This window comes from Pelmatolapia mariae, linkage group LG6, assembly GCF_036321145.2.
Source record: "Pelmatolapia mariae isolate MD_Pm_ZW linkage group LG6, Pm_UMD_F_2, whole genome shotgun sequence".
Classification (NCBI taxonomy): domain Eukaryota; kingdom Metazoa; phylum Chordata; class Actinopteri; order Cichliformes; family Cichlidae; genus Pelmatolapia; species Pelmatolapia mariae.
This window is the reverse complement of record NC_086232.1, coordinates 34,468,812-34,495,348: the sequence shown is the minus strand read 5'-3', so window position 1 is coordinate 34,495,348 and position 26,537 is coordinate 34,468,812. Positions and strand designations below refer to the sequence as shown.

The 26,537-nt window shown below is 40.0% G+C and overlaps 3 protein-coding genes across 9 annotated transcripts; 2 read left to right on the top strand and 1 right to left on the bottom strand.

The window, feature by feature from the left end:
• Nucleotides 1-2,213: 2,213 nt before the first annotated feature.
• avpi1 (arginine vasopressin induced 1) lies at nucleotides 2,214-6,840 on the bottom strand. 2 transcript variants are annotated; one of them, XM_063476691.1, is made up of 4 exons: nucleotides 6,712-6,795; nucleotides 6,154-6,235; nucleotides 5,381-5,830; nucleotides 2,214-2,727 (listed from the first exon to the last, which is right to left on the bottom strand). In XM_063476691.1, the coding sequence occupies exons 3-4, from the start codon at nucleotides 5,740-5,742 to the stop codon at nucleotides 2,526-2,528; spliced, it is 564 nt and encodes a 187-aa protein (XP_063332761.1). In that variant the 5' UTR covers nucleotides 5,743-5,830; nucleotides 6,154-6,235; nucleotides 6,712-6,795; the 3' UTR covers nucleotides 2,214-2,525. The 2 variants fall into 2 exon arrangements, with proteins under 2 accessions (XP_063332761.1, XP_063332760.1); XM_063476690.1 differs by lacking the exon at nucleotides 6,154-6,235 and having other exon boundaries at nucleotides 6,712-6,840.
• Nucleotides 6,841-7,983: 1,143 nt separating this feature from the next.
• On the top strand, nucleotides 7,984-14,303 carry si:ch211-284e13.5 (uncharacterized protein LOC793850 homolog). 2 transcript variants are annotated; one of them, XM_063475451.1, is made up of 4 exons: nucleotides 7,984-8,223; nucleotides 8,309-9,296; nucleotides 10,360-10,701; nucleotides 12,895-14,303. In XM_063475451.1, exons 2-4 carry the CDS (start codon nucleotides 8,738-8,740, stop codon nucleotides 13,482-13,484), a joined length of 1,491 nt encoding a protein of 496 aa, XP_063331521.1. In that variant the 5' UTR covers nucleotides 7,984-8,223; nucleotides 8,309-8,737; the 3' UTR covers nucleotides 13,485-14,303. The 2 variants fall into 2 exon arrangements, with proteins under 2 accessions (XP_063331521.1, XP_063331520.1); XM_063475450.1 differs by having other exon boundaries at nucleotides 12,892-14,303.
• Nucleotides 14,304-15,676: 1,373 nt separating this feature from the next.
• Nucleotides 15,677-26,157, top strand: zfyve27 (zinc finger, FYVE domain containing 27). 5 transcript variants are annotated; one of them, XM_063476682.1, is made up of 14 exons: nucleotides 15,677-15,997; nucleotides 17,405-17,642; nucleotides 17,769-17,839; nucleotides 17,935-18,121; nucleotides 19,041-19,136; nucleotides 19,785-19,897; nucleotides 20,160-20,278; nucleotides 20,678-20,749; nucleotides 21,435-21,455; nucleotides 21,625-21,645; nucleotides 23,034-23,172; nucleotides 23,285-23,331; nucleotides 23,455-23,536; nucleotides 23,651-26,157. In XM_063476682.1, the coding sequence occupies exons 2-14, from the start codon at nucleotides 17,407-17,409 to the stop codon at nucleotides 23,719-23,721; spliced, it is 1,275 nt and encodes a 424-aa protein (XP_063332752.1). In that variant the 5' UTR covers nucleotides 15,677-15,997; nucleotides 17,405-17,406; the 3' UTR covers nucleotides 23,722-26,157. The 5 variants fall into 5 exon arrangements, with proteins under 5 accessions (XP_063332752.1, XP_063332751.1, XP_063332754.1 ...); XM_063476681.1 differs by having other exon boundaries at nucleotides 23,031-23,172; XM_063476684.1 differs by lacking the exon at nucleotides 21,435-21,455.
• Nucleotides 26,158-26,537: the final 380 nt, after the last annotated feature.

The following is a 26,537-nucleotide window of genomic DNA, read 5'->3' as shown; positions in this document are numbered from 1 at the left end:
TGTGTGTTTGTGACTGTTGATTATAATTGATCTTATTACAATAGAAAAGAATAAAACAGCCCTTTATTGTTGCTTACGTACAATCAAAAAATAAGAAGAAGTGCAAGAATAATTTGCTCATGTTCAACCAGAACTAAGGTTTGTTAGTTTTTCAAAACTATACTTTCAGTTTATGGCTTTTTTTTTTTTTAATGGATAGAAATTTTTTTTAAATCATGACTGAGTTGTGAACAAATAATAAACTTTATTATTCTGTTGGATTTGCACTGAATTTTTTTAACTGAACAACCTTTAACACCAGACTAGCACACTTTAATCTGACAACAGTTACTCATGAGTATCGAGTTGCATGGAGAGGGAACCACAGGCAGCACTTTTGAAGTCTATTTTGCATTTTGGCCTTGGCTTTAAAATTGTTCCACCCTTAATTAAAACTCAGTGCTATACTCAGTATCCTTTTCTGTTGACAGTTGATATAAAATCGGGACCACTTCACTGTTGAACTGCTTGTTAATGCAAATAACTAATTAGCCAATCGCATGTAAGCAACTCATTGTGCATGTAAACATGGAACAGATGACCTGCTGAAGTCCAAACTGAGCATCAGAATGGGGGATAAAGGTTATTTTAAGTAATTTTGAATGTGGCATGGTTGTTGGTGCCAGATTTTTTTTTTTTTTCCACACAATCATCTGGGTTTACAGAGCATGGTCCATGGCAGTGAGCCATGGGCGAAAATGCCTTGCTGGTGCCAGAGGTCAGAGGAGAATGGCCAGACTGCTGACTGCTGAATCTTGAAGCCGATGGGCTAGAGCAGCAGAAGACCGAACCACATGCCACTGCTTTAAAGAAGAGGAAACTGAGAGAGACAAGAGAAGATTGGAAAAATATTGCCTGGTTTGATGAGTCTCTTTTTCTGCTGCAACATTTGGATAGTGGGGTCAGAATTTGGTGACCCAAACTTGGTGGTGTAATGGAATGGGGGATCTTTTCTTTGTAGTTTTTGGGCCCCTAGAAGCAATTGAGCATGTTGTAAACACAGCAGCCTACCTGAGTAGTGTACCCATCTTCTGTTGGCTGCTTCCAGCAAGACAACATCCCATGTAATGAAGCTCAGATCATCTCAAACAGGTTTATTGAGCATGCCAATGAATTCACTGTACTCTAATATCCTCCATGGTCACCAGTTCTCCAACAAGCAACCTCTGCATTGTAGTAGAATAGAAAATTCACATTATGAATGTGCATGCAAATCCACAGCAACTGTGTGATGCTATCATGTCAATACTGACCAAAATCTCTGAGGAATATTTCCAGCACCTTGTTGAATCTATTCCATGAAGAATTAAAGCAGTTCTGTAATCAGGTTCCAACCCTGGTGTGCCGAGTAAAGTGGTCAGAGAGTGTATGATGTGACACGCATCACACGTAGTGACAAACCCATAGTAACCACCCAACTTTCTTCAGCTTGTTGATTTATTCATTTTTTTCACTCCCAGTTTTAATGATTTGGTTCATTCTCATTTGTCCCCTCATTCTCTGGGTTAGCATTGCACTTGTTTGCAGAAAAGAGCACTGATAAACCCACAGTACACTCTTTCCACCACCCATCGACAAACACAATTAGCACCCAGCTGGTAAATATATTGGGGAATTTAGCAACTAAGATTTAGCAACCAGATACTTACCGTAGCTAGTGGTGGATGCCAAAATCACAGCAAAAAGACAGAGAATGTTGTATTTAAATTTACTAGATGGCTAGAACTAACTGTGAACTCATGCTAGTGTGTTGTAAATAGGCAACTTTACAATATGGTACCTTTTTTTTCTGCTGCTGAAAAGCTAATCCAGGGTTTGAAAAGAATGTGAGTGAATTGTTTTATTATTTATATGTACATTTCAGACATGCAGTTTGTGGAGATAGGTTAATCGATTAATCTAAATTGCCCATAGGTGTGAATGCAGGAGTGAATGTGAGTGCGAATGGTTGTTTGTCTCTGTGTGTTAGCCCTGTGACAGACTGGCGACCTGTCCAGGGTGTACCCCGCCTCTCGCCGTATGACAGCTGGGATAGGCTCCAGCGTCCCCCCCACGACCCTGAAAAGGATACACGAAGCGAATGGATGGATGTACATTTCACCGCTAACTTTTTTTTTTTTTTAAATTTATGAATGATTTGATATTCTGTGACACATTGAAATATCCTATCCATATAAAAGTATTTCCCTCTGTTTATTCAAAATATTTTACTGTGTATAAGAATTGTAGTGTACAGAACAGCCCATTAAAAACCACAACAACAACAACAAAACAGTTCATTCTAGCCTCTTTCCAACAAGTCTCTCTGTGAGTAGACACACATTCGAATTTCCTATAATAGATTGTCCTTTAATTTGCATGCAGGTTTACCACAGTTCATAAAGTTGTGCTAGTGTCTAATATGTATAGTGCATGATAGCAGAAGCGCGTACGTCTAAACAAAATCAGACTTCAGTTTTGTTGCATCTTCAACCAAAATCCAGTTTTTAACAGAGGATGCGATGAAGGTAACGTTCAGAGTCTCTGGCTTCCTCAAGCCTTGTCATCCCCAACCTCCACGATGAAGGTTTGAAGGGATTTTGACTATCTGAGATGTCTTCCTCAGTTGGCAACAGAAATTCTCCTGCACTTGGAGCTTTAGTGGTTTCTTCATCATCAGCGCTAAAGTCAGATAATGGCTCCTTAATCCTGGAACAAAGATAAATAACTCTTGGTTAGGCAGTTAAATAAACTGTCACAAAGACACATTATAATCTGAGGATCTGAACATTTCATTTGCTGTTTATATTCTAAAATTCTAATTCCTTTGCAGTTGGCCTGATGGTTTGATACTAATGTGTATGGTACTGTAAAGCAGAAATATAGCCACAGACGAGCTATTATGAGAGAACAGCAATAAAGAAAATTTGTAGGTTGCCACATGGAAAAGAAGTTAAATTACAATGTAACAAGTAAAAACTTTACTGACGATTACTTCTACTTTATGGTTGTAGAACAGAATAAAGTTACAATGTTTCTTTATTTCTCCAGAAATGGAAAAAAGCCTTTCAGCAAGTGAAATGAATATGTCATTTGTAGCAAACAAAAAAGTGTCAAAAATAAATTGTCACATTAGACATTTAGCATGAGAAAACAAGCTGAACTATACAGTCAACCAGAGTTTCCCAACTTTAGCTCACAGCGTTGTCAAAGAAGTAACACTAATTCTGTTAGTCTAAGGAGCTTGGAAAGAAAAGCGTCTGGACTTCTTAAAGTTGCTTGAAGACGTTTCACCTCTCATCCGAGAAGCTTCTTCAGTTCTAAGGTCAAATGGCCGAGAGTCCCAGATTTAAACCCAGTGGGAGTATCCCCCCAAAGAGGGACAAAGGACCCCCTGGTGATCCTCTAATCACATGAGCCAAGGTGTGAAAGCGGGTGTGGGACCCAATCAGCCAGGGTTTCGGGTGAGCTCATTGTTAAACCTGGCCCCACCCTATCATGTGAATTCCTGAGGTCAGATGGCCCAGAATGTGAGTGGGCGTTAAGGCGTCTGGGAAGGGATCTCAAAACTGGATTATAGATGGCAGACAATTGGTGTCGTAAACCACCGCCTCTGTTCAAAGATGGTCGCTCACAGTGGACATAGATGGCCTCTTTCACTCCTCTTTCAAACCATCTGTCCTCTCTGTCCAAAATGTGAACATTGGCATCCTCGAAAGAGTGACCTTTATCCTTAAGATGCAGATGGACTGCTGAGTCTTGTCCTGTGGAGGTGGCTCTTCTATGTTGTGCCATGCGCTTGTGAAGTGGCTGTTTGGTCTCTCCAATGTAGAGGTCTGGGCATTCCTCGCTGCACTGTACAGCATACACCACGTTGTTCAGTCTGTGTTTTGGAGTTTTGTCTTTCGGGTGAACCAGTTTCTGTCTGAGTGTGCTGCTGGGTCTGAAGTACACTGGGATGTCGTGCTTGGAGAAAACTCTCCTGAGTTTCTCTGATACACCGGCTACATAGGGGATGACAACGTTGTTGCGTCTGTCTTTCTTATCCTCCCTCGCTGGTGTCTGATCTTCATCAAGATCAGACACCAGCGAGGGAGGATAAGAAAGACAGACGCAACAACGTTGTCATCCCCTATGTAGCCGGTGTATCAGAGAAACTCAGGAGAGTTTTCTCCAAGCACGACATCCCAGTGTACTTCAGACCCAGCAGCACACTCAGACAGAAACTGGTTCACCCGAAAGACAAAACTCCAAAACACAGACTGAACAACGTGGTGTATGCTGTACAGTGCAGCGAGGAATGCCCAGACCTCTACATTGGAGAGACCAAACAGCCACTTCACAAGCGCATGGCACAACATAGAAGAGCCACCTCCACAGGACAAGACTCAGCAGTCCATCTGCATCTTAAGGATAAAGGTCACTCTTTCGAGGATGCCAATGTTCACATTTTGGACAGAGAGGACAGATGGTTTGAAAGAGGAGTGAAAGAGGCCATCTATGTCCACTGTGAGCGACCATCTTTGAACAGAGGCGGTGGTTTACGACACCAATTGTCTGCCATCTATAATCCAGTTTTGAGATCCCTTCCCAGACGCCTTAACGCCCACTCACATTCTGGGCCATCTGACCTCAGGAATTCACATGATAGGGTGGGGCCAGGTTTAACAATGAGCTCACCCGAAACCCTGGCTGATTGGGTCCCACACCCGCTTTCACACCTTGGCTCATGTGATTAGAGGATCACCAGGGGGTCCTTTGTCCCTCTTTGGGGGGATACTCCCACTGGGTTTAAATCTGGGACTCTCGGCCATTTGACCTTAGAACTGAAGAAGCCTCTCGGATGAGAGGTGAAACGTCTTCAAGCAACTTTAAGAAGTCCAGACGCTTTTCTTTCCAAGCTCCTTAGACTACGATGACCTGGATGACTGAGAACCTTCACAGACACTAATTCTGTTAATACTGCACCACTCTGTCGCCTACCTTCACCACGCTGTGAGACTTTATTATTACTCTAAGAACCCTTATTTCATCTCAGCGAGGAATGTAGAAACAGATGTATGACTGTGTGTGTGTGTGTGTGTGTGTGTGTGTGTGTGTGTGTGTGTGTGACGGAATGCAGGGGAACACAGTCTTGTGAGGTTAAAATGAGTTTGTTAGACACATGACAATTGTTTGCTGCATTTAAAGACAGCCACTGGAACAAAGTTAGGCTGGAGCTTGTGTAACCCAAAGTTTAACTTGTGACAGTATTACTGATATGAAGGGGAAACAATATTCTATGAATAAAATCTAAAATCATTATCTTCACACATCCTGTCTTTTCTTATTTTGTGTAGTAATAGACAAAACAGACACATACCTGAGATATCCCAGTGCTCTGTTCCACTTGTGATCTTTCCGTCCCTCTACTCTGATTCCTGCTTTATTCCTTGCTCGGACTCTCAGTCCTACCAAGGCCTCGGCCAGCCCTGTTTCTTCCCCTTCTTTCTCATCCTTTTCTTCATTTGCTCCTGGCATATCGTCATCTATCCCCTGCCACACCAGCTTTGCCCGATGCTCAGCATTTCTCTCCCCTGACATTCTGAACAGCCTGTGTAGCTGATGCATGTTCAAGCCTGTAAAAATGTTAGAGCATCCAGACTTTCGGCTGCGTCGACTGGAAATGTTCCACTGCATAAGGAGACTTTCCTCACTGGAGCCGGAATCCAGGGCATCTGCCATGTCACACGGTTGGAGAATTTCTGGGTTGTTATATAAGGGCACGAGGATGATGATGATGTGAACCCAATGTACGGGCACTGCTGAGAGTCTGGAAGGTAAGGTAAAAGAGAGAGAGTTAAAAGGAGAGAGACTAACCTGGTCAAACTAAGGATAAGGATAAAGAGATCACAACCACAAGCAAAGCTTTTATCCAGCAGACAATTTCCATGACTGGAGCCAAAAAAACTATACCAACACCATCCTTTCCTGTCTGACAAACTCTTATCTCATTACTCATGGGTATTGGGTTAAGTACAGTATTTAGGGTGTTTGTTGGGCACATTACAACTTACACATTGTACAAACTCATGTACTTGCACACATCCATGTGAAAACACTTATGTGGGACTGCAAATAGCAAATTTCTCTTACCAGTATATTTTTTCAGTGACTTAACTGGGCCATAAAAAGTAAAATTTTCTACAGCCAGGAGTTTAATTGTATTAAGTAAAACCTGAAAAAGAATAAATATGATTAGACGAAAACAACAGAATTTTGTATTTTTTGCTAAATCATGACAAAATGTGTTCAAGCCCCCTGTAGGCTTTCAATAAAACATGCATGTGTATCTTTAAAAAAACAAACAAACAAACAAACAAACAAACAAACAAAAAAAACACCACCTCATGTTTGAAGTGGGTGACTTCAGGTCTTTTTGCTGTTTCAGGAGAAACTGGTATTTTTAAGATTAGGCTAGCTTTTTGCTTTTTTGTTTTTGGCTGATGAGAACTGATAAGGAAATTGGAAGTTTCATAGGCTATTAACAGCCTAATAGTTCTATGCGTCACATTGTTGTGTGACAGCCAGTCTCCATGTCATATCTAAAGCATCAAAAGCCCCAAATCTACATCAAATAATTCTCCATTATCATCTTGACAGTGTATCCCAAATATAACTGTAAACTACAAATGCAATAATAAGGGTGCTTACCTTCAGTCTGAGTGAGACAACTGTATGCACTAGGCCAGTAGACAGACAACCTGATTAATGAACCGGCATCCAAAGTGTAACCTTCACACCGGCTAATACCCAGCCGACCCACTTCACAGGGGCGCGTCAGTGGCACGCGGAGTCGCGAGGGACGTAAAGGAATAATCAAAGAGTAGGCTAATCCATTAGTGACGTTAGTGTTTGTGCGCTCACCTCACAGCAAGAGTCAGCCTGTAGCATTCAAAAACAAAAACAATCTAACCAACAGAGCAAACATAAACCCCGCACATGGATTTGTGCTTTTAATCTCGCACAAATCCATGTGGCGAGATTAAAAGCGGGGTTATTTTGTCTTAAAATTCTAAATAGCCGCCTAATTAACCTTACAGGTATCTATGCATGAGAGCTGAACATGAGTGCATTGCTTGAGTATGAGCTTCAGGATCTCCTGAAGAATATTGAATAGATCAAAATGGTCTGAGGCATCATAACTGTCTTATTTGATAAGTTTATTTCAAGCCTCTTTTATGCATTTCTCCCATTTCTTCCATCAACGCAATTTCAGTGGTACTGTACCTTCCTGTTATTAATGAGATTAATGAAGTGAAGTCGTTAATAAAACCCACGCAAAGCAATTTTACCTGTAAAAAAAAGTGAGTGTGCCATTATTAACCCATTTTAGATAAGCTGAACTAAAGCTAATACCTCTTACGATTAAAAGCCACTGAAATTACTGCCGTTATCCAGTCTCTGTTCAGACGTTCAACATCATTTAATAGCACATACCACGTGACCCATTGTTCCTACCATTTGGCAAGAAGCCTGGTGGAAAGGTAGCAATTAGCAATGGCTGGTTTAGAGGTAAAGTTTTTTATTCATATACTCTCATACGGCCCTGATTTATATAAACTCACAACGCTCCATCTATTTTTATTTTTATTTTATTTTATTTTTTTTATTTATTTATTTTTTTTTACCGTGTAGGAGGTTGATTGTAATTTAAATAAAATCCAACAGAAGTACATCAGACTGGATATGCTTATAAACACTGATAAAAGGAAGCACTGTGACTGTGGAAGACCAAACCCTGAATTTAGAGTTTAATGTGATCGTCAACAGGAAAAGGACAGATTTTAAAAGTTAACCATTTACTTAAGATAATGAGCATTTAGTAGATCCAAGATTCTAGCTTAACTTGCTCGAAATACCTTAACTATTTACTTTCAGGATATAGCTGACGTTAAAAAACAAAACAAAGCTCGTTTTCTACAGCAGGTGTAGAGCACCTAATTAAGACCAATTAGCAGGCGTGTGAGGAGATCTCTTTAAAAACTCACAAAACGCTTGGTGGTTATTTCTCTTGCGTGTGACCAGCGTTTCCTTTCAAGACCAAACATGCGTGGGCTTTTTGCTGGATTAAAAGCTGGCCGGGTTCTTATACCCGGGTCAGGTATTCAACAAAGAGCAACTTACATCCATGGCAAACCGCCCAAAGATAAAATAGGCGCTGTCGTAAGTAGACGCTAATTCCATGTCTGTTGAATATGTTACAAATTTTGACTGGTGGTAACTGAAGTAACATGTTGTTGTTCTGCAGCAATCTGCTTTGGTCTTGATGGTGATGTCTCTGGCCATCCTCGGGCCTTCTGGTTGGATTCTTTCCCGCCTAGACTATTACAAAACCCGTGACTGATGGAGGACGTCCCGGGAGCAGCCGTTACACCTGTGCTTGCCCTTAAAAGAGCATAATTTCAGATATTTCAGTCGTTGCTGAGATAATAAATTTAAGTTTCTCAGTTGTACTTTGTCCTTCTTTTTTTTTTTTTTTTTTAACCAACAAAGTGATGCACTTCGCCATTTGGACCACTAGTTGGCACATAAGCAACTGTTGGCGGAAGTAAAACCTCTCACTTTGCTTATAAACGAGCTCCATCAGTACAAGGGGTCCATTATTGGGAAATCACGTGCTTATCAGGGGTTTTAATATTAAGTCATTGCACAGCGTTAGCGCGTCGTTAAACGCACCATGAAGCCGCAGCTGTTTGGGACCAAAGAGCGACCGTGCGTAACACACAAAACCAACGCGGACGCTGCGCTGTCCTTTCAAGAGGAGCTTGTAGCAGCAATACACGGAGCATTTGAAGTGGCCGTGGAGATCGCGGTTCGCAAGGTGAAAAAGCTTGTGGCAGGTCAGGTGACGAGCGACATCTATGAAGAGATGCGACGAGAAAACGAGTCCCTCAAACAAAGGCTGCAGAGAGCCGAAGCTAAGCTGGACTCTGCGCGCAGAGAGGAGAACTGTGGAAGCCCTCTTACTACAAATCAGCTCTTCGGTGCCATAAAGTACACCGATCAACCGCCACACCCCAACTGCAGTCAAAGCACAAGTGCTGTGGGCAGTGTGCTCAGCCCCACAGAGGTCAGAGGTGACACTACCCCTGCGGGTCACAGCGGAGCGCATCAGCCTCGTGACAGCCAGGATCAACATTTGAGAAGACCCGACGAGCGCAGATCGCGCGAGGAAGAGAGAATAAATGACGCAGCTTCAGATCCAGAAAATGAGCCGAACGACGGATGCACTAGAGGTACTTGGCAGACTTGTTCTCTTTCGTTACTGCCCCAGTAATTGCCTCAGCATCCTAGTTATATTTAGACCACGATGTGTGCACAGAAACTAACAGCTAAACTGTTAATGCATGGGGATGAACATTTTTCACACGTTTTGTAGACAAGTGTGAAACCAGTGATGCACAGTTGCCAGTTTTAACAACAGAATGTGTTACTAGCAGGATTGCTGAAGTGCAAACACTCACCTTTGGGGGAAATGTTTTTTTTTTTTTAACACAGTTAAGATTGCGGCCGATGCAAAGACTAAAAAAATATACCTGTTGGTTTGTGTGTGAATCCACCAAGTGCAAAGATTAAAAATACACAACACATCCAAGAATCATTAAAAGGTCTTTAGCTTGTCTTGATGCGCTCATATAACTTACAAGTGTTTTAAAAATGAAAATAGTGATGTATGCCACCCAGGTTATGCATTGATGGGATTGCAATATCTTGTTCCAAAAATGTGTATATTCAGCATTAATGGTGTCTTCACAGATTTGCAGGTTACCCATGCTTTGTGCACTAATTTGTTGCCACACCAGATGATAAGAAGGGCACCTCAGTGTGAACCATATATATATTTAATTTTGTGTAATATACTGGGATAATTATAATTAGAGCTATGTTGTTATATTTTGTAACTTTCCTAACATATGGTATTATTTCATTTAGTTTATTTTGTTACTGTTCTTACTATCTTGGAGCAACTGTGACCACATCATTTCCTCTGGGATTAATAAAGTATTCTGATTCTGATGCTGGCTTTTGACCTGTGCCCTGATTACATGCCTGATGGTTTCAGACTAGAGAGAAAAGAGACTAACACTGTAATGATTTCCAAACATAAAGTTCTGGATCTTCACATCTGTTTTGAGTTCTGTTTTTAAAGTAACTGTTTTTGGAAACAGAGTTGCAAAGGTACTGTGCTCAAGCTCCATAGAAGGCTGACTTTAAATTTATTTTATAATGTATGGAAAAATTGTCTTAGTTTTCTAATTTAAAAGAAATCATTAAATGCTTGCATCTCTTTATTTGCAGAAGTAACTGAAGAGATTTCTCGCGTTTGTATGGTGAAGATTGAACGTATGAACCCAGTATGTCCAAACCAAAGAGCTCAAGATGGCATCTCACCACCACTTCCCAGCATTCTAGGCAAATCCACTCGAGAGCCAGTTACTCAGGTTACTGTAAAGCAGGAGAAGCCAGAAGAGGAAACACATGGTTCCTCTTGCTGTTTGGATTCCTTTAAAGTGGAGGATTTTAGCCTGGAGTGTATATCTGGAGTCCAGTCCAAAATGTTGGAGGAGTGGAAACCAGAAGTGCAGAATATTCAGAGCCAAGATTCAAACTCTCAGCTGTCCAGCGCTGGGCTCGATCAGGGTAAGAGCGAAAACTGCCACAAAGTATTCCCTCTGTTACAACAAATAAGGTTGAAATTAAGATCAGATTTACAATATCTAACAATGATATATTCAGCTAAAGTGGAAAAGTCTTTGAAACTGCATTTACCTCATGGGAAGGTAAAATGTTTGAGATTCAAGAGGGCTTAAAAAAACCCAGGCCTGTAAACACAGTTAACACACTGCAGAGCCTTCTCTCATAAATTGTTTAGTTTTACAAATGTACTGCACTGACATTTCCAATATTCAGATTTAGAAATGTGGAATCCACAAGAGTAAATAGACATTTTTCCTTGCGATCAAGTTGCTGAAAGATCATCCAGGGAAATTTTTTGTCATTTTTGGATCTGCAGGCCAGTCACATTTGCAGCTAGATTTGATCATTATAGGAAATTATTGTCTGTTGTTTCAGTAATTAGTATTAAAACTGGTAGATGGACTATATGCCAACTCACCATGTGCTATTTCACTGGGTGCAAAATGATTAGCTGTTCATTTTACTTAGCATTAACAAGCATTAAAGTTGTGCTTAAATTATATGTATAAGTCCACTTACAATGTAATTAAAATAGTTTAATCTCAAATGAAGCAATTGTAATGCAAAAGCTGGTTTAAGCCCTAACCAAATGCCAGGTGCAGAGAGCATGACTTGTAGTGTGAGTTTGGGACCTGCAGTGTCCTGGCTACTTCCAGATAGTGGAAAACACATAAGACTCTTTTCTTCCCACAAAAAGGAATGCTAAGGGGACTGAACCAAGTTGGTCCTAAATTCTGAGGGATTGTTGTGAGATTTAGCATTTGGAACTCTCAGGTGATGAAGGGAGCAGACATTCAACTGATGGAAATAAACCAGAACATGTTTGTCTAATGATATAACATGTAGAGGAGGCAGGAACTCTTAGTGCTGCTTCAGAGTCCTGTGCTGCCTGCAGCTTGCCCTGAGTCTGACAAGCATCTACAGGAGTCAGCAGTGCTCAATGCTCAAGCCATGCCAGCACAACAGGAGCATCAGTGCCAGCTGCTAGAGATGACAGCAGATCAGACGCAACAGAGGGAGATGACTTCTAGTCAGCTCCCACATCCCATCATGTCAAAGCAATCAGTGAAGAGACAGACCTACCAGCATTCTTTCTGACACCTCAGATCATTGCACCAGCAGGACAAGCAGTACTTTCTGTGCCAGCAGTTCACTTCACCAGCCCACAGTCCATTCTGACTGCCACCATAGTGGAAGCTGGACAAGCTCCAAGGAAGCTGTATAGGGGAATTGTGAAAGTCAGAACAAATGTTTGGCCAGTTCTGCCCTTCTGGGACTGAGCACAGCCAACACGATGACAGAATACAGGCTTAGTGAAAGATTATTTTTTATAATTTTATCTCCTGAGTCTGTATAATTAAATTAGACATCATAGTCATACAAGAACAACAGCAGTTTCCTGTTTGTGTTCAGGTAGATAGAAATACATTCATTCATGACCCAGAGTAGTTTTTGTTTTCTTTTTGGTTGGCATCGTTACTTTATATTACAAAGATTCTGGGTTTGAAATTTTCGGGATGTTTTTAGTGTTCTGGCACCGATACAGCAGTTTCTTCACGCGGTTCAAATACATACATGTTCAGTTAACTAGCGATGCTGAATTGACTTTATCTGTGCATGTGAGATAAACAAAAAGTTGGCAGTGCAGGGAAATGAATAGGTTTATTGGCTTGCAATGTAAAATGATCTAAGTTGCTAGTGGGACAATAAAAGTTCTATATAAGTAACAGACAATTTCTCATTATCAATAATATTGATTGGTTGTACAACCAGTATGCAATAGACAATTTGCCTCATGCCCATATTCCAGTCAAACCGCGCGACATTTATGCTTTCCTACTATCTACTGATGCAAAATTTTAACATCTGGACTTCCAATCAAGCGGCTAAACATCAGATTATTCTAAAGGATTCAAAAAATGTTTGCTCTATATAAAAACAATGGTCACTCTACTGACTTAATACATGTAAATAAATAAGTGTTTTACGTATGTACTTGATACTACATGAATTCTGATCTTTAAGGCTAATCAAGTTTGTGTAATTAAAATTTTTGGGTTCATGTGTTTATTAACATGAAAAAAATCATAATTATTCTACAGTGTAATTAACTCTGCATGTTATGTCTTTCAGCAGCTCATCCTCCAAACCCAGCCTCCACCCTTCAACCGCCCACAGATCTTCCATCCCTCCCTGCAGAGTTCTCCAGTATCTTCCAGCTGTCCGAACCAGCTCCTGTGTCAGAGGCCGCTCCACAGGTTTACCCAGTCCATGTTCGAACCAGTCATAAACTCAACCACCCCATAGCTACCCTCTATGCCTGTAAGTCCTGTGGTCAGACTTTCCATCTGCCCAGCTTGTTGCGCCGACACACTGGCCAGTGCCAGCTAAGGTTCCAGCAACGCTGTCAGCAACCTGTAGCAGGAAGCAAGAGGGCCAGATTGCAGCTTTACCCACCGGGTTGCAGCCCCTTCCGCTGCACAGTGTGCAACCGAGAGTTCAATCGCATGGAGAATCTCAAGACCCACCTTCGAATCCATACAGGAGAGAGGCCATATACCTGCTCAGTCTGCTCAAAGTGTTTCCGTCATTCTGGTGCTTTAACCAGGCACTTCCGCATCCACACTGGAGAGAAGCCTTACATCTGTGGACAGTGTGGAAAGTCTTTTAGAAACTGTGGTGGGCTCAAATTCCACCAGCGCTCTCATAGCAAGCAGCTACAGTAGTGTGGTTCTTGAGATTGGAATTTTGTTATGCAATATGCATAAAAGTTGATTTTATGCAAGGCTTAATATGTTTAAATTTTATTTTTATGTTAGCAGCCACCTATCAGTCCTGCCTCTGCTGAGTAAAATGTCAAAGAAAGACGTTTAATATTTTCCCATGTACACGTGATATACAGGCACAGCACGCTCAAAGGAGTCATGTCTAAAAACAAGCAACATTCACAATACAGGATGCAAATATTTATGTTTCTGAGGTGCGTCATGCTCAGTGGCTATAATCAGTCCCTACTGTATATTGATATAACCTGAAATGACTCACCAGTATGAGGTCTCTCTGTGCAATGCACTTTTTCTTTTTCTTTTTTTTTTTTTTTTTTAGACCAGGTCTTCCCTTTGAGACTGTGTTGTTTCAAAAGAAATCTTACAAAGCAGTATCTCAAGTTATAGATACTGCAATGAGCATCTTAGGTCACCTGTCAAAAACTAAAACTATCTAACTCTCAGACAAATTTAAATACTTTTATGATTACATGGTGAAAAGAAAATAAGCTCCAGGAACTGTAGCTTAGTGATCACTGAGGTCAACATTTAGATGCATACGGTATATGTCAGGTCAGTAGTAAGTGCTGAAAACTAAATGTGTGTGGAGCCTTTCAGTGTAATTCCAAGTGCCATTTTTCTTATGTTCGTGGTATTTATTGAAGAAACTACTGGTTGAGCCAGTATGTGTTTATGCCAATCCTGTTTTTATAATTGTCTGTGACTCACATATGTACTACTGTATGTCTCTTATTTTGACTACACTATGTAAAATAATGTATTTGGACTAATAAAAGTAGTATTTAAAAGTAGAAAGTCACAAAGTGGATCTTTTTTTAATTAATTTTTTTGTTTTGTTTTGTTTAATCAGTCACCTGATCTTAACCCAGTAGAGGAGTTTTTCAGTTAACAACGGGGAACTGTACAAAAACAATTTCCTAAACAATGAATGAATTAAAGTTGAAACTTGTTTTTTTTAGCTAAGGTAACTAATGTTTAATGTTAACAAAAGAAATAATGTGTCATTCAGGTGTCTCTCTCACAGACTAAACTAGCAGCATTCAGTTATTTAGGGTTTCATTTGATTGTTATTAACTGCTCCACTTGCCACGGTCTTGCTGACACTTTTATATCCTCTTCCTCTTTTTTTTTCTTCTTTCTTTGCTCATTTGCAGAAGGATACTCCTCCTTCATTTTCGCTGAATGGGTTTGCAAAATTGCAAAACCTTAACTTAAACCGTAGTTTAAAGCTTGTCTGTGTTCTTTCTATTATATTCTGTGTGTTTGGATTTAAAGCAACAGTCTAAATTCCACAGCTGCTATTTAATCTTCATCAACTGCTGTACAGTAAATCTGTGGTCAAGGACTGACTGAAGCTCTTTAAACCAGGTGAGTTTTACTTTATCATGACCTCAACTTGTGTGTAACAAAATCAGCAGTAGCCTTATGCTACTTCACTGGTCAACCCATCTTTCATTTCTCATTTTCACTCAGAATGAGGCCCTGTTAGTAAGTGGAGGGCCCTCACTTCTCAGTATAAGGATCCAGTCAGTATGACTGAATTATTGCTTAATGGGAACACATGGCTCTCCTTCTCCAGTATGTATCCAAGCCCCCAGTATTCATCAGTGCAGTTTGCTTAATGTTTTACTTTCACTAATAATAAAAAAACCCCTATTTTCACATCTACTGGAGCCCCCCCCCCTTTCCAAAAACAAAAACAAAAACAAAAAAACAACAAAACAAAAGCATCCTTTAATTAGATGTTTTGGTATGATAACTATTCTGATAAATCATAACAGTCAGAACTCTGACATAGTCTGAATAATTTCTGCTTTAAAGGTCACAAAGAGACATTATTATTATTATTATTATTATTATTATTATTATTATTATTATTATTATTATAATTACTCACAAAAATGCTTTCAATATAAAATTGAAATGTATGGAAAGATTGTCCAAGAGCGCAGATGGTGGTAAAATGTACAAATATAATTTTTAAAAAACCCTAATAAAAAATATGTTTATTATGTTCTTGTTTTCCAAAGGAGTATTCTTAATTTAAAAAAGGGGGAAAAAACTGATCAGGCTCTCTGCGATCGACTGGATTGGACACCTGCCATTGACCATTTTCTGTTATCAATTATCAGGCCTGGATTAAACGAGGAAGCAGACGCTCTCGCTGCTGAACAGAGCTAGCAAAGCAAAGGTAGCAGGTCCAAAAAAGAAATATAGCGGGTTGACTCTCTATGTCGACACGCTGACAGTTCCAGAAATCGCCTCGTTGTTCCAGGTTTGTGCTCATGCAGGAGGACAGCCGGAGCCATGTTGACTGAGCTGCTTGAATTCGGAGGCTCTTTCTTCCTCCACGCTGAAGATGATGGTATCGGTGGGACTCGCTAGTTTCGCCTGAGCTCCTTTCAGCACCGCCGCGCTTCATAACTTGGTTGTTGTTGGAAACCGTGCTCGAGGTAAATGATCTCCTTCGTATTTAGTAGCTAGCAAGGCTGACATGCCGGTGTCGTGTTGCTATTGTACAGCACAGCGCTCTCCCACCGGCACAGGACTGGAGTTAACTTTCCGGTTTGGCCGCATCTCGCAGGCCACAGCAGTTAGCCCGGATTTCCCTCCTTATGGACACGATAAAGAAATCGATTTTAATAGATTAATCAGAAATAAGTAGTCCTCATGAAAGCTACCAACATATCGTAACACTTGGAAGGAATCCACCTGAACGCTAGGTTTATTCATTCATGAACTCGTATAAAGGAGATGAGACTGTAAGCGTGGGTTATGGGAGATCCTTCATACAACTAAAGCGCACAAAGATAGGTTAGTGGAGAAATTCGCTCTTTCCAATAAAGCTTGGATGATGGGTTTCTCTCACAGGACCTCAGGAATAGACCCCGGAAAAGCCTACAAAAGCATCTCTGAAAGCTTGGTTGGTCATAACGAGGCAGACTGTCTACAAATTGAACAAATCAAGCACTGGTGTTAATCTCACTAAAGCAGTTAATTTTCTCAAGGGGGTCACAGAAGAAACAGGGACTGCTGTGGAGGGTTACACTAATAAGCTTATTGAGAGATAAAATTAATATTGAGCAAAACTGAGTTCAGCTTGATGACCTCAACAAAGAACCTAAAAGCTAAAGAGTAAAAATCTCTCCAAGTATCAGAATTTTTGTTCATTCAAAACACCAAATAAGAGTAGTATTAATGGAAGGAAGCATTTTAGTGTGTTTCAGGTTTGCAATGACTTCTGAGATTATGTTTTGTGGACAGATGACAAAGAAGTCGATTTTTCTATTTAAAATGCACAACTCTGTGTTTGTGAATTTTAGAACAGTACTGTCTAGCAGCTCTAAAACTGAAAGAGTGGTGGAAGGATTGTGGTTTGGGGCTGCTTTGCTCTCTCGGGAGTAGAGTGTCACAACTACACAGTGACCAAAGTGCACAAGTAAATCAACAGCACGATAGTTTAAAAGGAAGAAAATTCATGTTTTTGGAATAGTCATTTCAGAGTCCTAACCTTAACACAACTGGTTAAGGTTGATATATGATGGAAAGTGTTGAAAATCCTCTATAAAAGCTAAAAAGATCTGGTGTACGTTTTGCTAAAAGAGATTCTAAGATATAGGAAACTCAAGGCCTGTTACTTTTCTCAGCTTGGACTTTTTGTAAGACGTTTTTTTGTGTTATCAGTTTATGTTTGTCTTTATTTGTAAGAAGATGAAATTTCAGTAATTCAAAAGGGTTTACAAACTTTCTCTTGCTGAAGCTCTAGACAGTTGGTAATATTATCACAGCAGATTCATTTTTGCTTTCGAAGTTACTCAACACCTGAATCCTGCTTGTCGTCTGTCCCTCATTCTGTCCAGGGATGGCTTTGCACAGTACTGGATCATTCCAAGACCCCTCACAGGGCACAGGGGATCGGGGGGAGCTGGTGCACACATTGTCTAAAGAGGCCCCTGGGTCTCCAGATGCCTCTGAGTTGGGAAGCCCTCGGAGTACACCAAACTTTGACCTCCTCAACATGGTTTTGTCCTATAAGAGGATGGCTCTATATCTAGAACCCGTTACAGATACAGTGGAGCTCATTCGCTTCCTGCTCGGGTGTGTATTTGTGCTTTCTGTACCTTGTATGAACATCACATAACTGCTTTTTCATAGTAATCACAGAGCTACATATTTATATTGCAGTATTCATTATGATCTTTTTTTTTTTTTTAAATCTCTCAGGTGGAAGATGCCACTGTGTTCTCTGCTTGTTTGTATTTTCCTCAATGTCTTCTTCTGCACAGTTAATGAAGGTAGGAGGAACCATTACACAGCCTTATTCAGCCTTATTGTTGCCTTTTGAATAATTTACTATGTTGTTTTTTCTGTCTCCCTCTTCTGATATCAGTCGGTTGGTTCACTGTGAGTTTAGCAGCAGTATCTTTGCCGGCTGCCCTGGGTTACCTGCAGGACAGGTGTAGGGGCAGAGCCTCAGAAGATGAGCTTCAGAAGCGTCGCTTTCACGCTGTGTATCGCAGAGACTTACAGATCATTCATCTCACCAAACAGGAGGCCATGTTGGAAGTCAAAGACCTGTAAGGCAAATTATGCATTTAATGACTTAAACTATTAGCATGTAGCTTCCAGATCTAAAAAAATGAAGTCAGTGTGGAGCTGCTTTAAACCTGCTTTCGTTTAAAAGGCCAGCAGAGACAACCTGTTGGTTGTCAAAAACAAAGTCTAGAGCCCTCAGCTCACTTGATCCATGCCCATAGTATACTTGTTACTGGTATGTTTAGAGTCTGAGACACTTCTTTCAGGTTTTACTGAATCCAACATTATGTTCATTTTGTAAATTATGGTCCCCCTTAATGTGCAGAAAGAAGTTAAGCAGAGTATGCTTTCAATGTTTGATGCACCCTATACTTATAAACTCTGGTTTCAAAAAGCTAAGGTCCCGATTGGAAGGTTTAGAGACCTTTAGGTGACCCCCTGGCAACGACTGGTCGCTAGGGGGAAAAAAAAAAAAAAGTATATTCCCTTGCTGATTTGTGAGCAATTGCTTGAGGTTGCTGGCAGTCACTAGGTGAAATTGGTTGGAAAGAGGTTTACAGCGATGCATCAAAAAACTCTTTTTAATTGCTTTGGTTATTAGCAGGTTGCCATGGTTGCCTGTAGTTGACATGGAAGATGTCAGCAAACACTTGCTGGCTGCTACTTGTGTTTGGAGGAAAAAACTTTGAGGAAATGCTTGTTTGTCCTGTAGAGTTGTTAACTTTTGTGTTAACTTTTACAATTTTAAAATATCCAATTTAAAGATTAAGTTTCAGGCAAACACTGATAAAGAAGCTGGAGGAAGTCAGTTACTTCCTCTTTTCTTTTTCTTTTTTTTAAGCAGTTTACAAACTGTAGCTATCGGTGCATTTCTGAGTATTTGTTCATGGTATGTATTTGCAAATCGGTTGAAATGTATTTGTTCACCCTTTATTTGTGGGTCTCATTTGCCTTCACCAGGTTGAAGCAGCTGGATGACATGCTGTCCTCTGCCTGTCAGTCAGCAGAAGCTGCTTATAAAGTCTTGTACTGGGATAATCACACCAAGTCATCAAGGTCTGCATCTGTGGTCTCTCTCTTTTACACACACACACACACACACACATGTCTGGTTTGCTATCCTCGTAGGGACATCCCATTGACATAATGCTTTCCCTAGCCCCTTACCCTAACCCTAACCATTAAAAATGAATGCCTAACCCTAACCCTTACCCTAAACCTAACCATAACCTAATTGTAACCCTGACAGTAAAACCGCATTTTGAGTGTGAAAATTGCTTTCAACCCCGAGGGGACCTGGATTTTGGTCCCCACGGTGCAGAAAGTCCCCACCAGGATAGTAAAAGTCAGATTTTGGTCCCCACCAGGATAGTACGAACCCGTACACACACACACACACACACACACACACACACACACACACACACACACACACATTCTTATTGCTTATAGCTGAGTCATTATTGCTCAACAGCCGACGCTCATGATAACATCAGTTCAGCTTATGCATGTGAATGAATTGTATATGTTTTAAAAAGCTTTGCGGTACTGATCTCTTCTGTTGTTGCCAATAGTAACAAGATATTCAGATGTGTGTCATTAGTCACGGTTTAAAATGTCAAATGTGAACTTAACAAAGAATTCTGTTGCTGATCAATTGCTCACATAGTTTTAATGTGACTTCTCAAAATGTTCCACCTCCAGGTTCTATGGAGGGATATTAATCCTGGTGTGTCTACTCTATGTTGCTCCGGTGGCCTGGGTGCTAGCTGGACTCAACAGTGTCATCTTTCTGTGGAACAGAGACTTCTGCAGAGGTTAGTTTGGAAAAGGCTGAAAAATAAAGCTAACACTGAAGCGTTAAATGGCCACTAGAGCCTGGCTCTAAAAGCAGTAATACAATACAATAGTAGTACATGGTCATTCCATACAATACATTCTCATTTAATTATGGTTAAAAAGTAAGATGGTGACTGAATTTGAGACTTTAAAAAGGGTAGTCCACAATCCAGTGAACGACCTTTAGGTGGCTACATCCATCTTTATAAATGCAGTCGATGGTCTGTTAATCTGTTCCAGTTTTATTGGAGCTTAAGAAACTGTTCCACATGAGCAAGACACAGACCTCAGAAGGGGCGTGTGAAGAACAAGAACAAGGCAATTTATTGGAGAGGACCCCCACACCGACCAGTCTAGAGGTGAGAGACAGAAGCACGGAGGACAAAAGTTTATACGGTCTGATACGACTTACACTGAAGGATTATTTGCTGTGATTTATATTAAAACCAAATACAGCTGAAAGCTTCTTACACTGAGAGCATGGGATAAACAGTCCATCTATCATTTTCCTTTCATGCCCTCTGTGTCTTTCTGTGTTAGGATTTTTACTCCAGCAAAGTCACAGACTGGGGATCACATTGATCTGTGGAATTCCAGAGTGAAACTTCACCCGTTACATTCATGTGTGATCCTGATTTCAGATCTCTTAATCATACCACAGTTTAACAGCTGTTCTGGGTGCTCACTCTGGGATCAGCTGTGTTTCAGGAGTTAAGTAAACAAGTGCTCAGATGTTGTTTTGTGTTTTGTCACAACAGGATCTGTCCCCTGGCAGTGTAGAAGAAGCTGAGGAAGCTGAGCCTGATGATGAATTTAAAGATGCCATTGAGGTAAACGGAACACTTACATTTTAGGATGTACTTTTAAATTACCTTTGTATGTTACTTCTCACACACACCCTTAAATCCTGTGTTGTGCAGTTGTAATTCTCAGATGTCTGTGGTATTATAACTTCTTCCTTGTAATGTCTAATGTGATTGTCCAATTTCATAAATCTTTGTAGTTTAATTAATCATAAAAGATGTTTCTGTAGTATTTTAATTTGTTTTCTTGCCAAAGTTATACTAGAAAAAAATGGTTACTGCCATTTATTGTCTGGCCAAGTTGGAAGCACTAAATTTACCTGATTTGGCACAGATTTACACTCATAGGTGGAGCAAAAAGACCAAGTGTGTTCCACTTGGTTCACCCTGACAGCAACAGAAATGGTGTAATGAATGGGAGAAGTTTTATCTTTCACTCCTTTCTTCTTTTGCTCAGATAAGTAGTTTCTACTGAAATCTTCAGTAAACTGGAGTCATTCATTAGCTTAACTTTTCATGTAATATATAGATGTAGGGGGAAACAAATTTGGATGGTGAATTCTATAAATTTTTGTCTTGCATAATAATAAAAAAATTAAGAAATTCACCGTTTGAGCTTGCCGGTAACTGTTAGGGAGGAGGAAGCCTTTGTTGCTGACATACCTCCTGTCTTTATTTGGTTTTTTTTCCCTCTGCTATCCTCCTAACTCAGGAAAATTCAGTTTCAACACAGGTAAGTGTTCTTCTCCTTTATTGAGAGGAGGCTAGTTCATCATGACTTTTTCTTTAGTTCTTGCTTTGCTTTTTGAAGCGCAGTTTTTGGTGTGGTCACGGATAGTAACACTGAATATCAGTACTTTTAGGTAATGTTTTTCTCATCTCTTGTTTTGTTGCCTGACAAGGAAACCCCATTGGTTTTGGTGGTAAGTGATTTCACTGTACATCCCTACTGCCAATTCATTCATTCATTCATTCACCTTGGCAGGAGTTGTGTGGCAGCAATAATGCTATAAATAACATGCCCATAATTGTTGCCTCCAATTACAGAATATTTTTATCATTATTATTCAGCATGATCAGCATCATACTTTAGGCAACAAATCTTTACTATATTAAATCCCCAGACTGAACTAATTCTATCAACAGAATGTGAATAATTGCCTGTGACTTTCTGTCCAAAATATTTTAAGAGAAATCAGCTGAACACTAGCGCCAGGGTGTTCTTTTGTGTAACACCAGTCTGCACGACAAGACTCAGTCAAGACTGAGTAGCGATGAACCTTTATTTTAAAAACACATATTGTTATTCATAATAGAGGAAATGTGGTTAGAGCTAAAAAGAAATGTCTTTTAAAACATTTAAAGAACAGAAGCATAGATCCAAAGACATTTCAGGACTGATAAAATGCTGCCCCCTTGTGGTGAGGGATTTAGTTAAATACCAAAAGTGCCTTTAAAATCTATTAGCTCTTGTGACATAAAACTCTAAAACTTGAACTCCTTTAAATAACAAATATGTTGTCAAATTTAGTGGCCAATATTAGTCAACAAGGTCCATTACACCTGATTTATCTGTACATGAATTTTTTCATCAAATAAATGGATACACTTATTTGCTAAAATCTTAAACTGTTCCATTAACTGCAGGGAAGGAAGAAGTTATCCTCCTCTCTCCAAGTCTTTATTTTTTGTTGAAGTTGGATATGTGTTATTCTTATTAAAGAATGGTTTTATATTCTTTAACAAGAAAAGCTTTTAACACATGACAACTAATATCTTCATTCTGTTTGTCCTCTTACACTCTGTTCATTTGGTTCTGTGTCATTGCTGTCACTCAGTGTAGTAGATCACATTTGTAGTGGAGTAGGTTGTGCTAACCTTACTTGGTAGCCCTTGGTTCACAGACAATTGGTACCTTTATCACATCCTAGTTATATTGAATATTAAGAGTTAAGAGAGATTAACAACATTTAATTTCTTTAATATTTCTGCTTTTGCTCTTATGGAGATTGCGTCCTCATGTTTGGCAGATAAATTAAGTACAGCAAGTGCGTGAAAGCATGTTCTTTGAAAGCATGTGTTCTCCACCTTCATAATCATCCTAGTAGTTGTTGTGATCATCATGCTTAGCTTATTCATCAAACAGCTATTAGTCAGACTACCTGATTTATTTTTTTAATTCTAGTTTCTCCTCTGTTAATGTTTAATCTGTTTCCTGGCTTCTTTACACTTCAAATATATACGTTATATAAAAAAAACCAAACTATTTGTTTTTCCTATGTATCTCACTCCTCTTCGTCTCCCTAAGGAGGATGATGATGGACCCCTTGGAGCTCCCGAGTATGACACTATCTCTGAAAATGGTCTTCTAAGCCGAAATGAACCAATACGCAGCAAAGTGTCTAAACTGACAGAGAAACTGCGTAAACGCTATCCCGCAACCGTCACAGGTCAGCAAATCCTCCGCTGATTTCAACCCTCTTATTTATAGCTCGGTGATGACACGGTAGATTTTCTAAGACTTACAGCTCTATTCTTGGCTGTTTCTTTCTGTCTCCAAAGGCAACTGTTCGAGCTGCAATGCCGTCTTCTCGGTTCTGAAGAAAAGGGTGAGACTGAAACCTTGTGGCAAGAATTTGGGATATATTTAGGCATCATGTCGTCATCATGGTTAATTTTATCCTATTTTTCTGTTGGGATGAGCTCTAACCCACTGTCTGTTTTTATTGCAGAGAAACTGCAGTAACTGTGGCAACAGCTTCTGCTCTCGATGCTGTTCCTTTAAGGTGCTGAAATCTGTTATGGGGGCAACAGGTGAGAAGCAATATCGTTAAAATATTTGCATCATATCACACAATTCTGTTTCTGTTAGTTTTATTCATCTGTTCTTTGAGTTATAGCCGCTGTCTTTTATTATTTCATCCTCAGCTCCAGAAGCACAGAGAGAGACAGTGTTTGTTTGTGCTGCCTGTAATTCCACTCTCATCAAACCACAGTGAGATGGCATGTTGGTTATGTCTCCCAACGGTCAGCAGGTGTTCTCTCACTGTTTGGCCCTGAGCCCTATATTGGACCCTGACGTACATGCCTTTGTGTTCATGTTAAGGCTCTTCTGTCAAGAAACATCCCATGTGGAGCTCCTACACTCCTTTGCCTTTATCAGTTCCTCGTTAGCTTCTCTTGTTGCTTATGGGATTTCTACTATTCCTGTTGTTGGATTTTTCTTTTTTTGTGCTATCAGTGAAGGACTGGATCTTATTACTCAATGAGACTCAGCACAGTACACAGTGGCTCTAAAATCAAAGGACCTATTTACAGTCTTTCTGAGAAGGACCAATATATGCACAGTGATAACCACGACTCAGCTAGTAGTGATTGGTGGTTGAAATAAGTGAACAGGGTTACAGCAGTTTTGCTTTACAATCTTTGCCTCACAATAACAGTGATGGCTCGTGAATTTTGATATCTTAAGGACTGTTTGGCAGATTAATGACAATGTAATGCTGAAGGACTTTTCTGTAAGAACATAAGGCATCAAATCTGCCGTTCAGACTGATGAATATGGTGTGGGACAATGCTTCAGTTGTGCTTAAGCTTGTTCAAAAGTACAAGTTAGTGCTACTACACCTTGACATCCATCTGTCACCAATATGATATGATGAATTGTGGGTTTGTCCGAGATTCTGAAGGAAAGTTTGAGTTCTGAGTCACACAGGGCCACAATCCAGTAAGCCACCTCTGGCCCCAAGAGAATGTGCGTTCCCCGACTGTTTGTGAACAGTTTCTGGCTCTTGTTAGGTAAAGTTGCAAAGAGAGCATTGCAAAAAAACTTGTTGTGATTGCTTCTGTTGCTGGCAGATTGCTGTGGGCACTAGTAGTGTGCGAGGAAGATGCCAACTTGTTTGGAGACATTTATCATTTTAGTCTCTGAGCTGTAGTAAAAGTTGAAAAAGAACAGTGCAAACTGGAAAAAGAGAACATTTGCCTTCATAGTACAAGTTGTGCCTTACTGGAACAAACACATTTTAAAAGGGTCACCTTTCACTTTGAAGCCGAATGTTCTCCATCTCCGGTTTCTGTCACACCTTTTACAGTTTTGCTACTGTTGGCGAGTAGTTTGCGATTGTTTTCACTCCAGTCTCCTATCAACCAAAGTCATCTCACAGAGCTTTTCTGGACCTGACTGTTCATCATATCTGAGTGAATAGGGCTTTAGCAGTCAATATCAGAGTGTCTGCCAGCACCCGCTTACCAACTGATTGGCAAATGCACAACATGCACGACAGATGGTTCCCAACAGGTTTCTAGGCCTGTGTGACTAAGGTTGACCAGACTGTTATTTGCTCACATAAGATCATTTTGAGCAAATACTATCCTGGTAATCCTGGTCTGGAAAACTCACTGTGATTAGATTTGTCTTTTTCAGTTGATTTTCCTACCAGAGGAAGCAGATGCTGAAAAGCATAAAAAACTGAAAATGCAAAGCAAAGTCTCACACAGTGTGGTTTTGTTGAAGGCAGGGTCTGAGCCGTTTTTGAAGTTGAGCGGACCAGTTCACTCTTGTAATAATCTAATTGCTGCTGCATTTCAGTTGTCATGGTTTCCTACGTGGGCGTGTCAAACAAGCTTTATTGTACTACAGCAGCATGTCCAAAGGTCCTTTGAGTCCATGTTTTTCGTCTGACTGGATCGAGTCGACCCAACTGGATAAAAATAATTTGAGTGGACCGAAGAACCCACTAAAACTGTTACCATAACTTCACACTCTTGCAAGCAGGACTTGACTTGAAGAACTCATGTGAGGCACTGAAACCCAATATGTGGATCTTGGTGGCAACATTGTTTTAATCATGTTTCAGACACAGATGATTGTAACTGTTTGCTTTGCTTTTACTGTAATCATATATAAGCTTACTGTAAATAGTTCTAATTGTTCTATATATAATATATTTAATTTAAAACTCCTGAAAGTGCGAGTTATTATTTGATCGAATGATTAATTATGTATATACTGCCCAGGATTTTAAAGATTAAATTATGCCGTTATTAAAATAAACAATGTAAAGATTTACAGCTGTGGTCAGTTCACATACACTCATTGTGAGCTTGCATGTCATAGTAACTTTTGAATTTTCATAATTTCTTTGAACTGTTCTTTTCCCTTTTCCGACACATGTTTAATTTTATTTTGAATTTTCTCTAATCCACACAGGGTCAAAATTTTATGCAAGGGCTCAAATATATGCATACGCTCCGTTAAATGTTTCAATAAATGGTGCTGAAGGTTCTACAGTGTTGTGGCGAGGCCAAGGTCTATTAATTTCTCAAGAGTGATTGTGATTGACTACAACTGCTAGCTTCTCTTTGCCGCCATGGTGGAGTGACCAATACTGCAATTGGAAAGTGCAAGAAACTCAGTGAAGCCTTAAGTTAGAACTGCAGATTTACAGAAACTGGAAAGGCCTCTTGTAGCTGTTTTTAAACAGCTGTATTCAAAGATCATCAGTTCAAACAAACTTAACAATTGGATGTATCACTACTTTTCCAAGGTCTACAAGAAGACCAAAATAGTCACCCTCAGGTGAGAGAAAATTGGTTAGAATTGCTGTTAACTGGAAACTGGTGGAACACCAGAGCCACTGTCCACAGTGAAGCGACTTTTACAATGGACTGAGAATGTACTAAAAGCCCTGCTCTAAAATTTTAACTTTTAAGCTCGACTGGAATTTTCACCTGCACACAGTGACAAGCCAGATGCCTTCTGGAGAAAAGTATTATGATCAGATGAGACAAAGATTGAGGTATTTGCTTATTT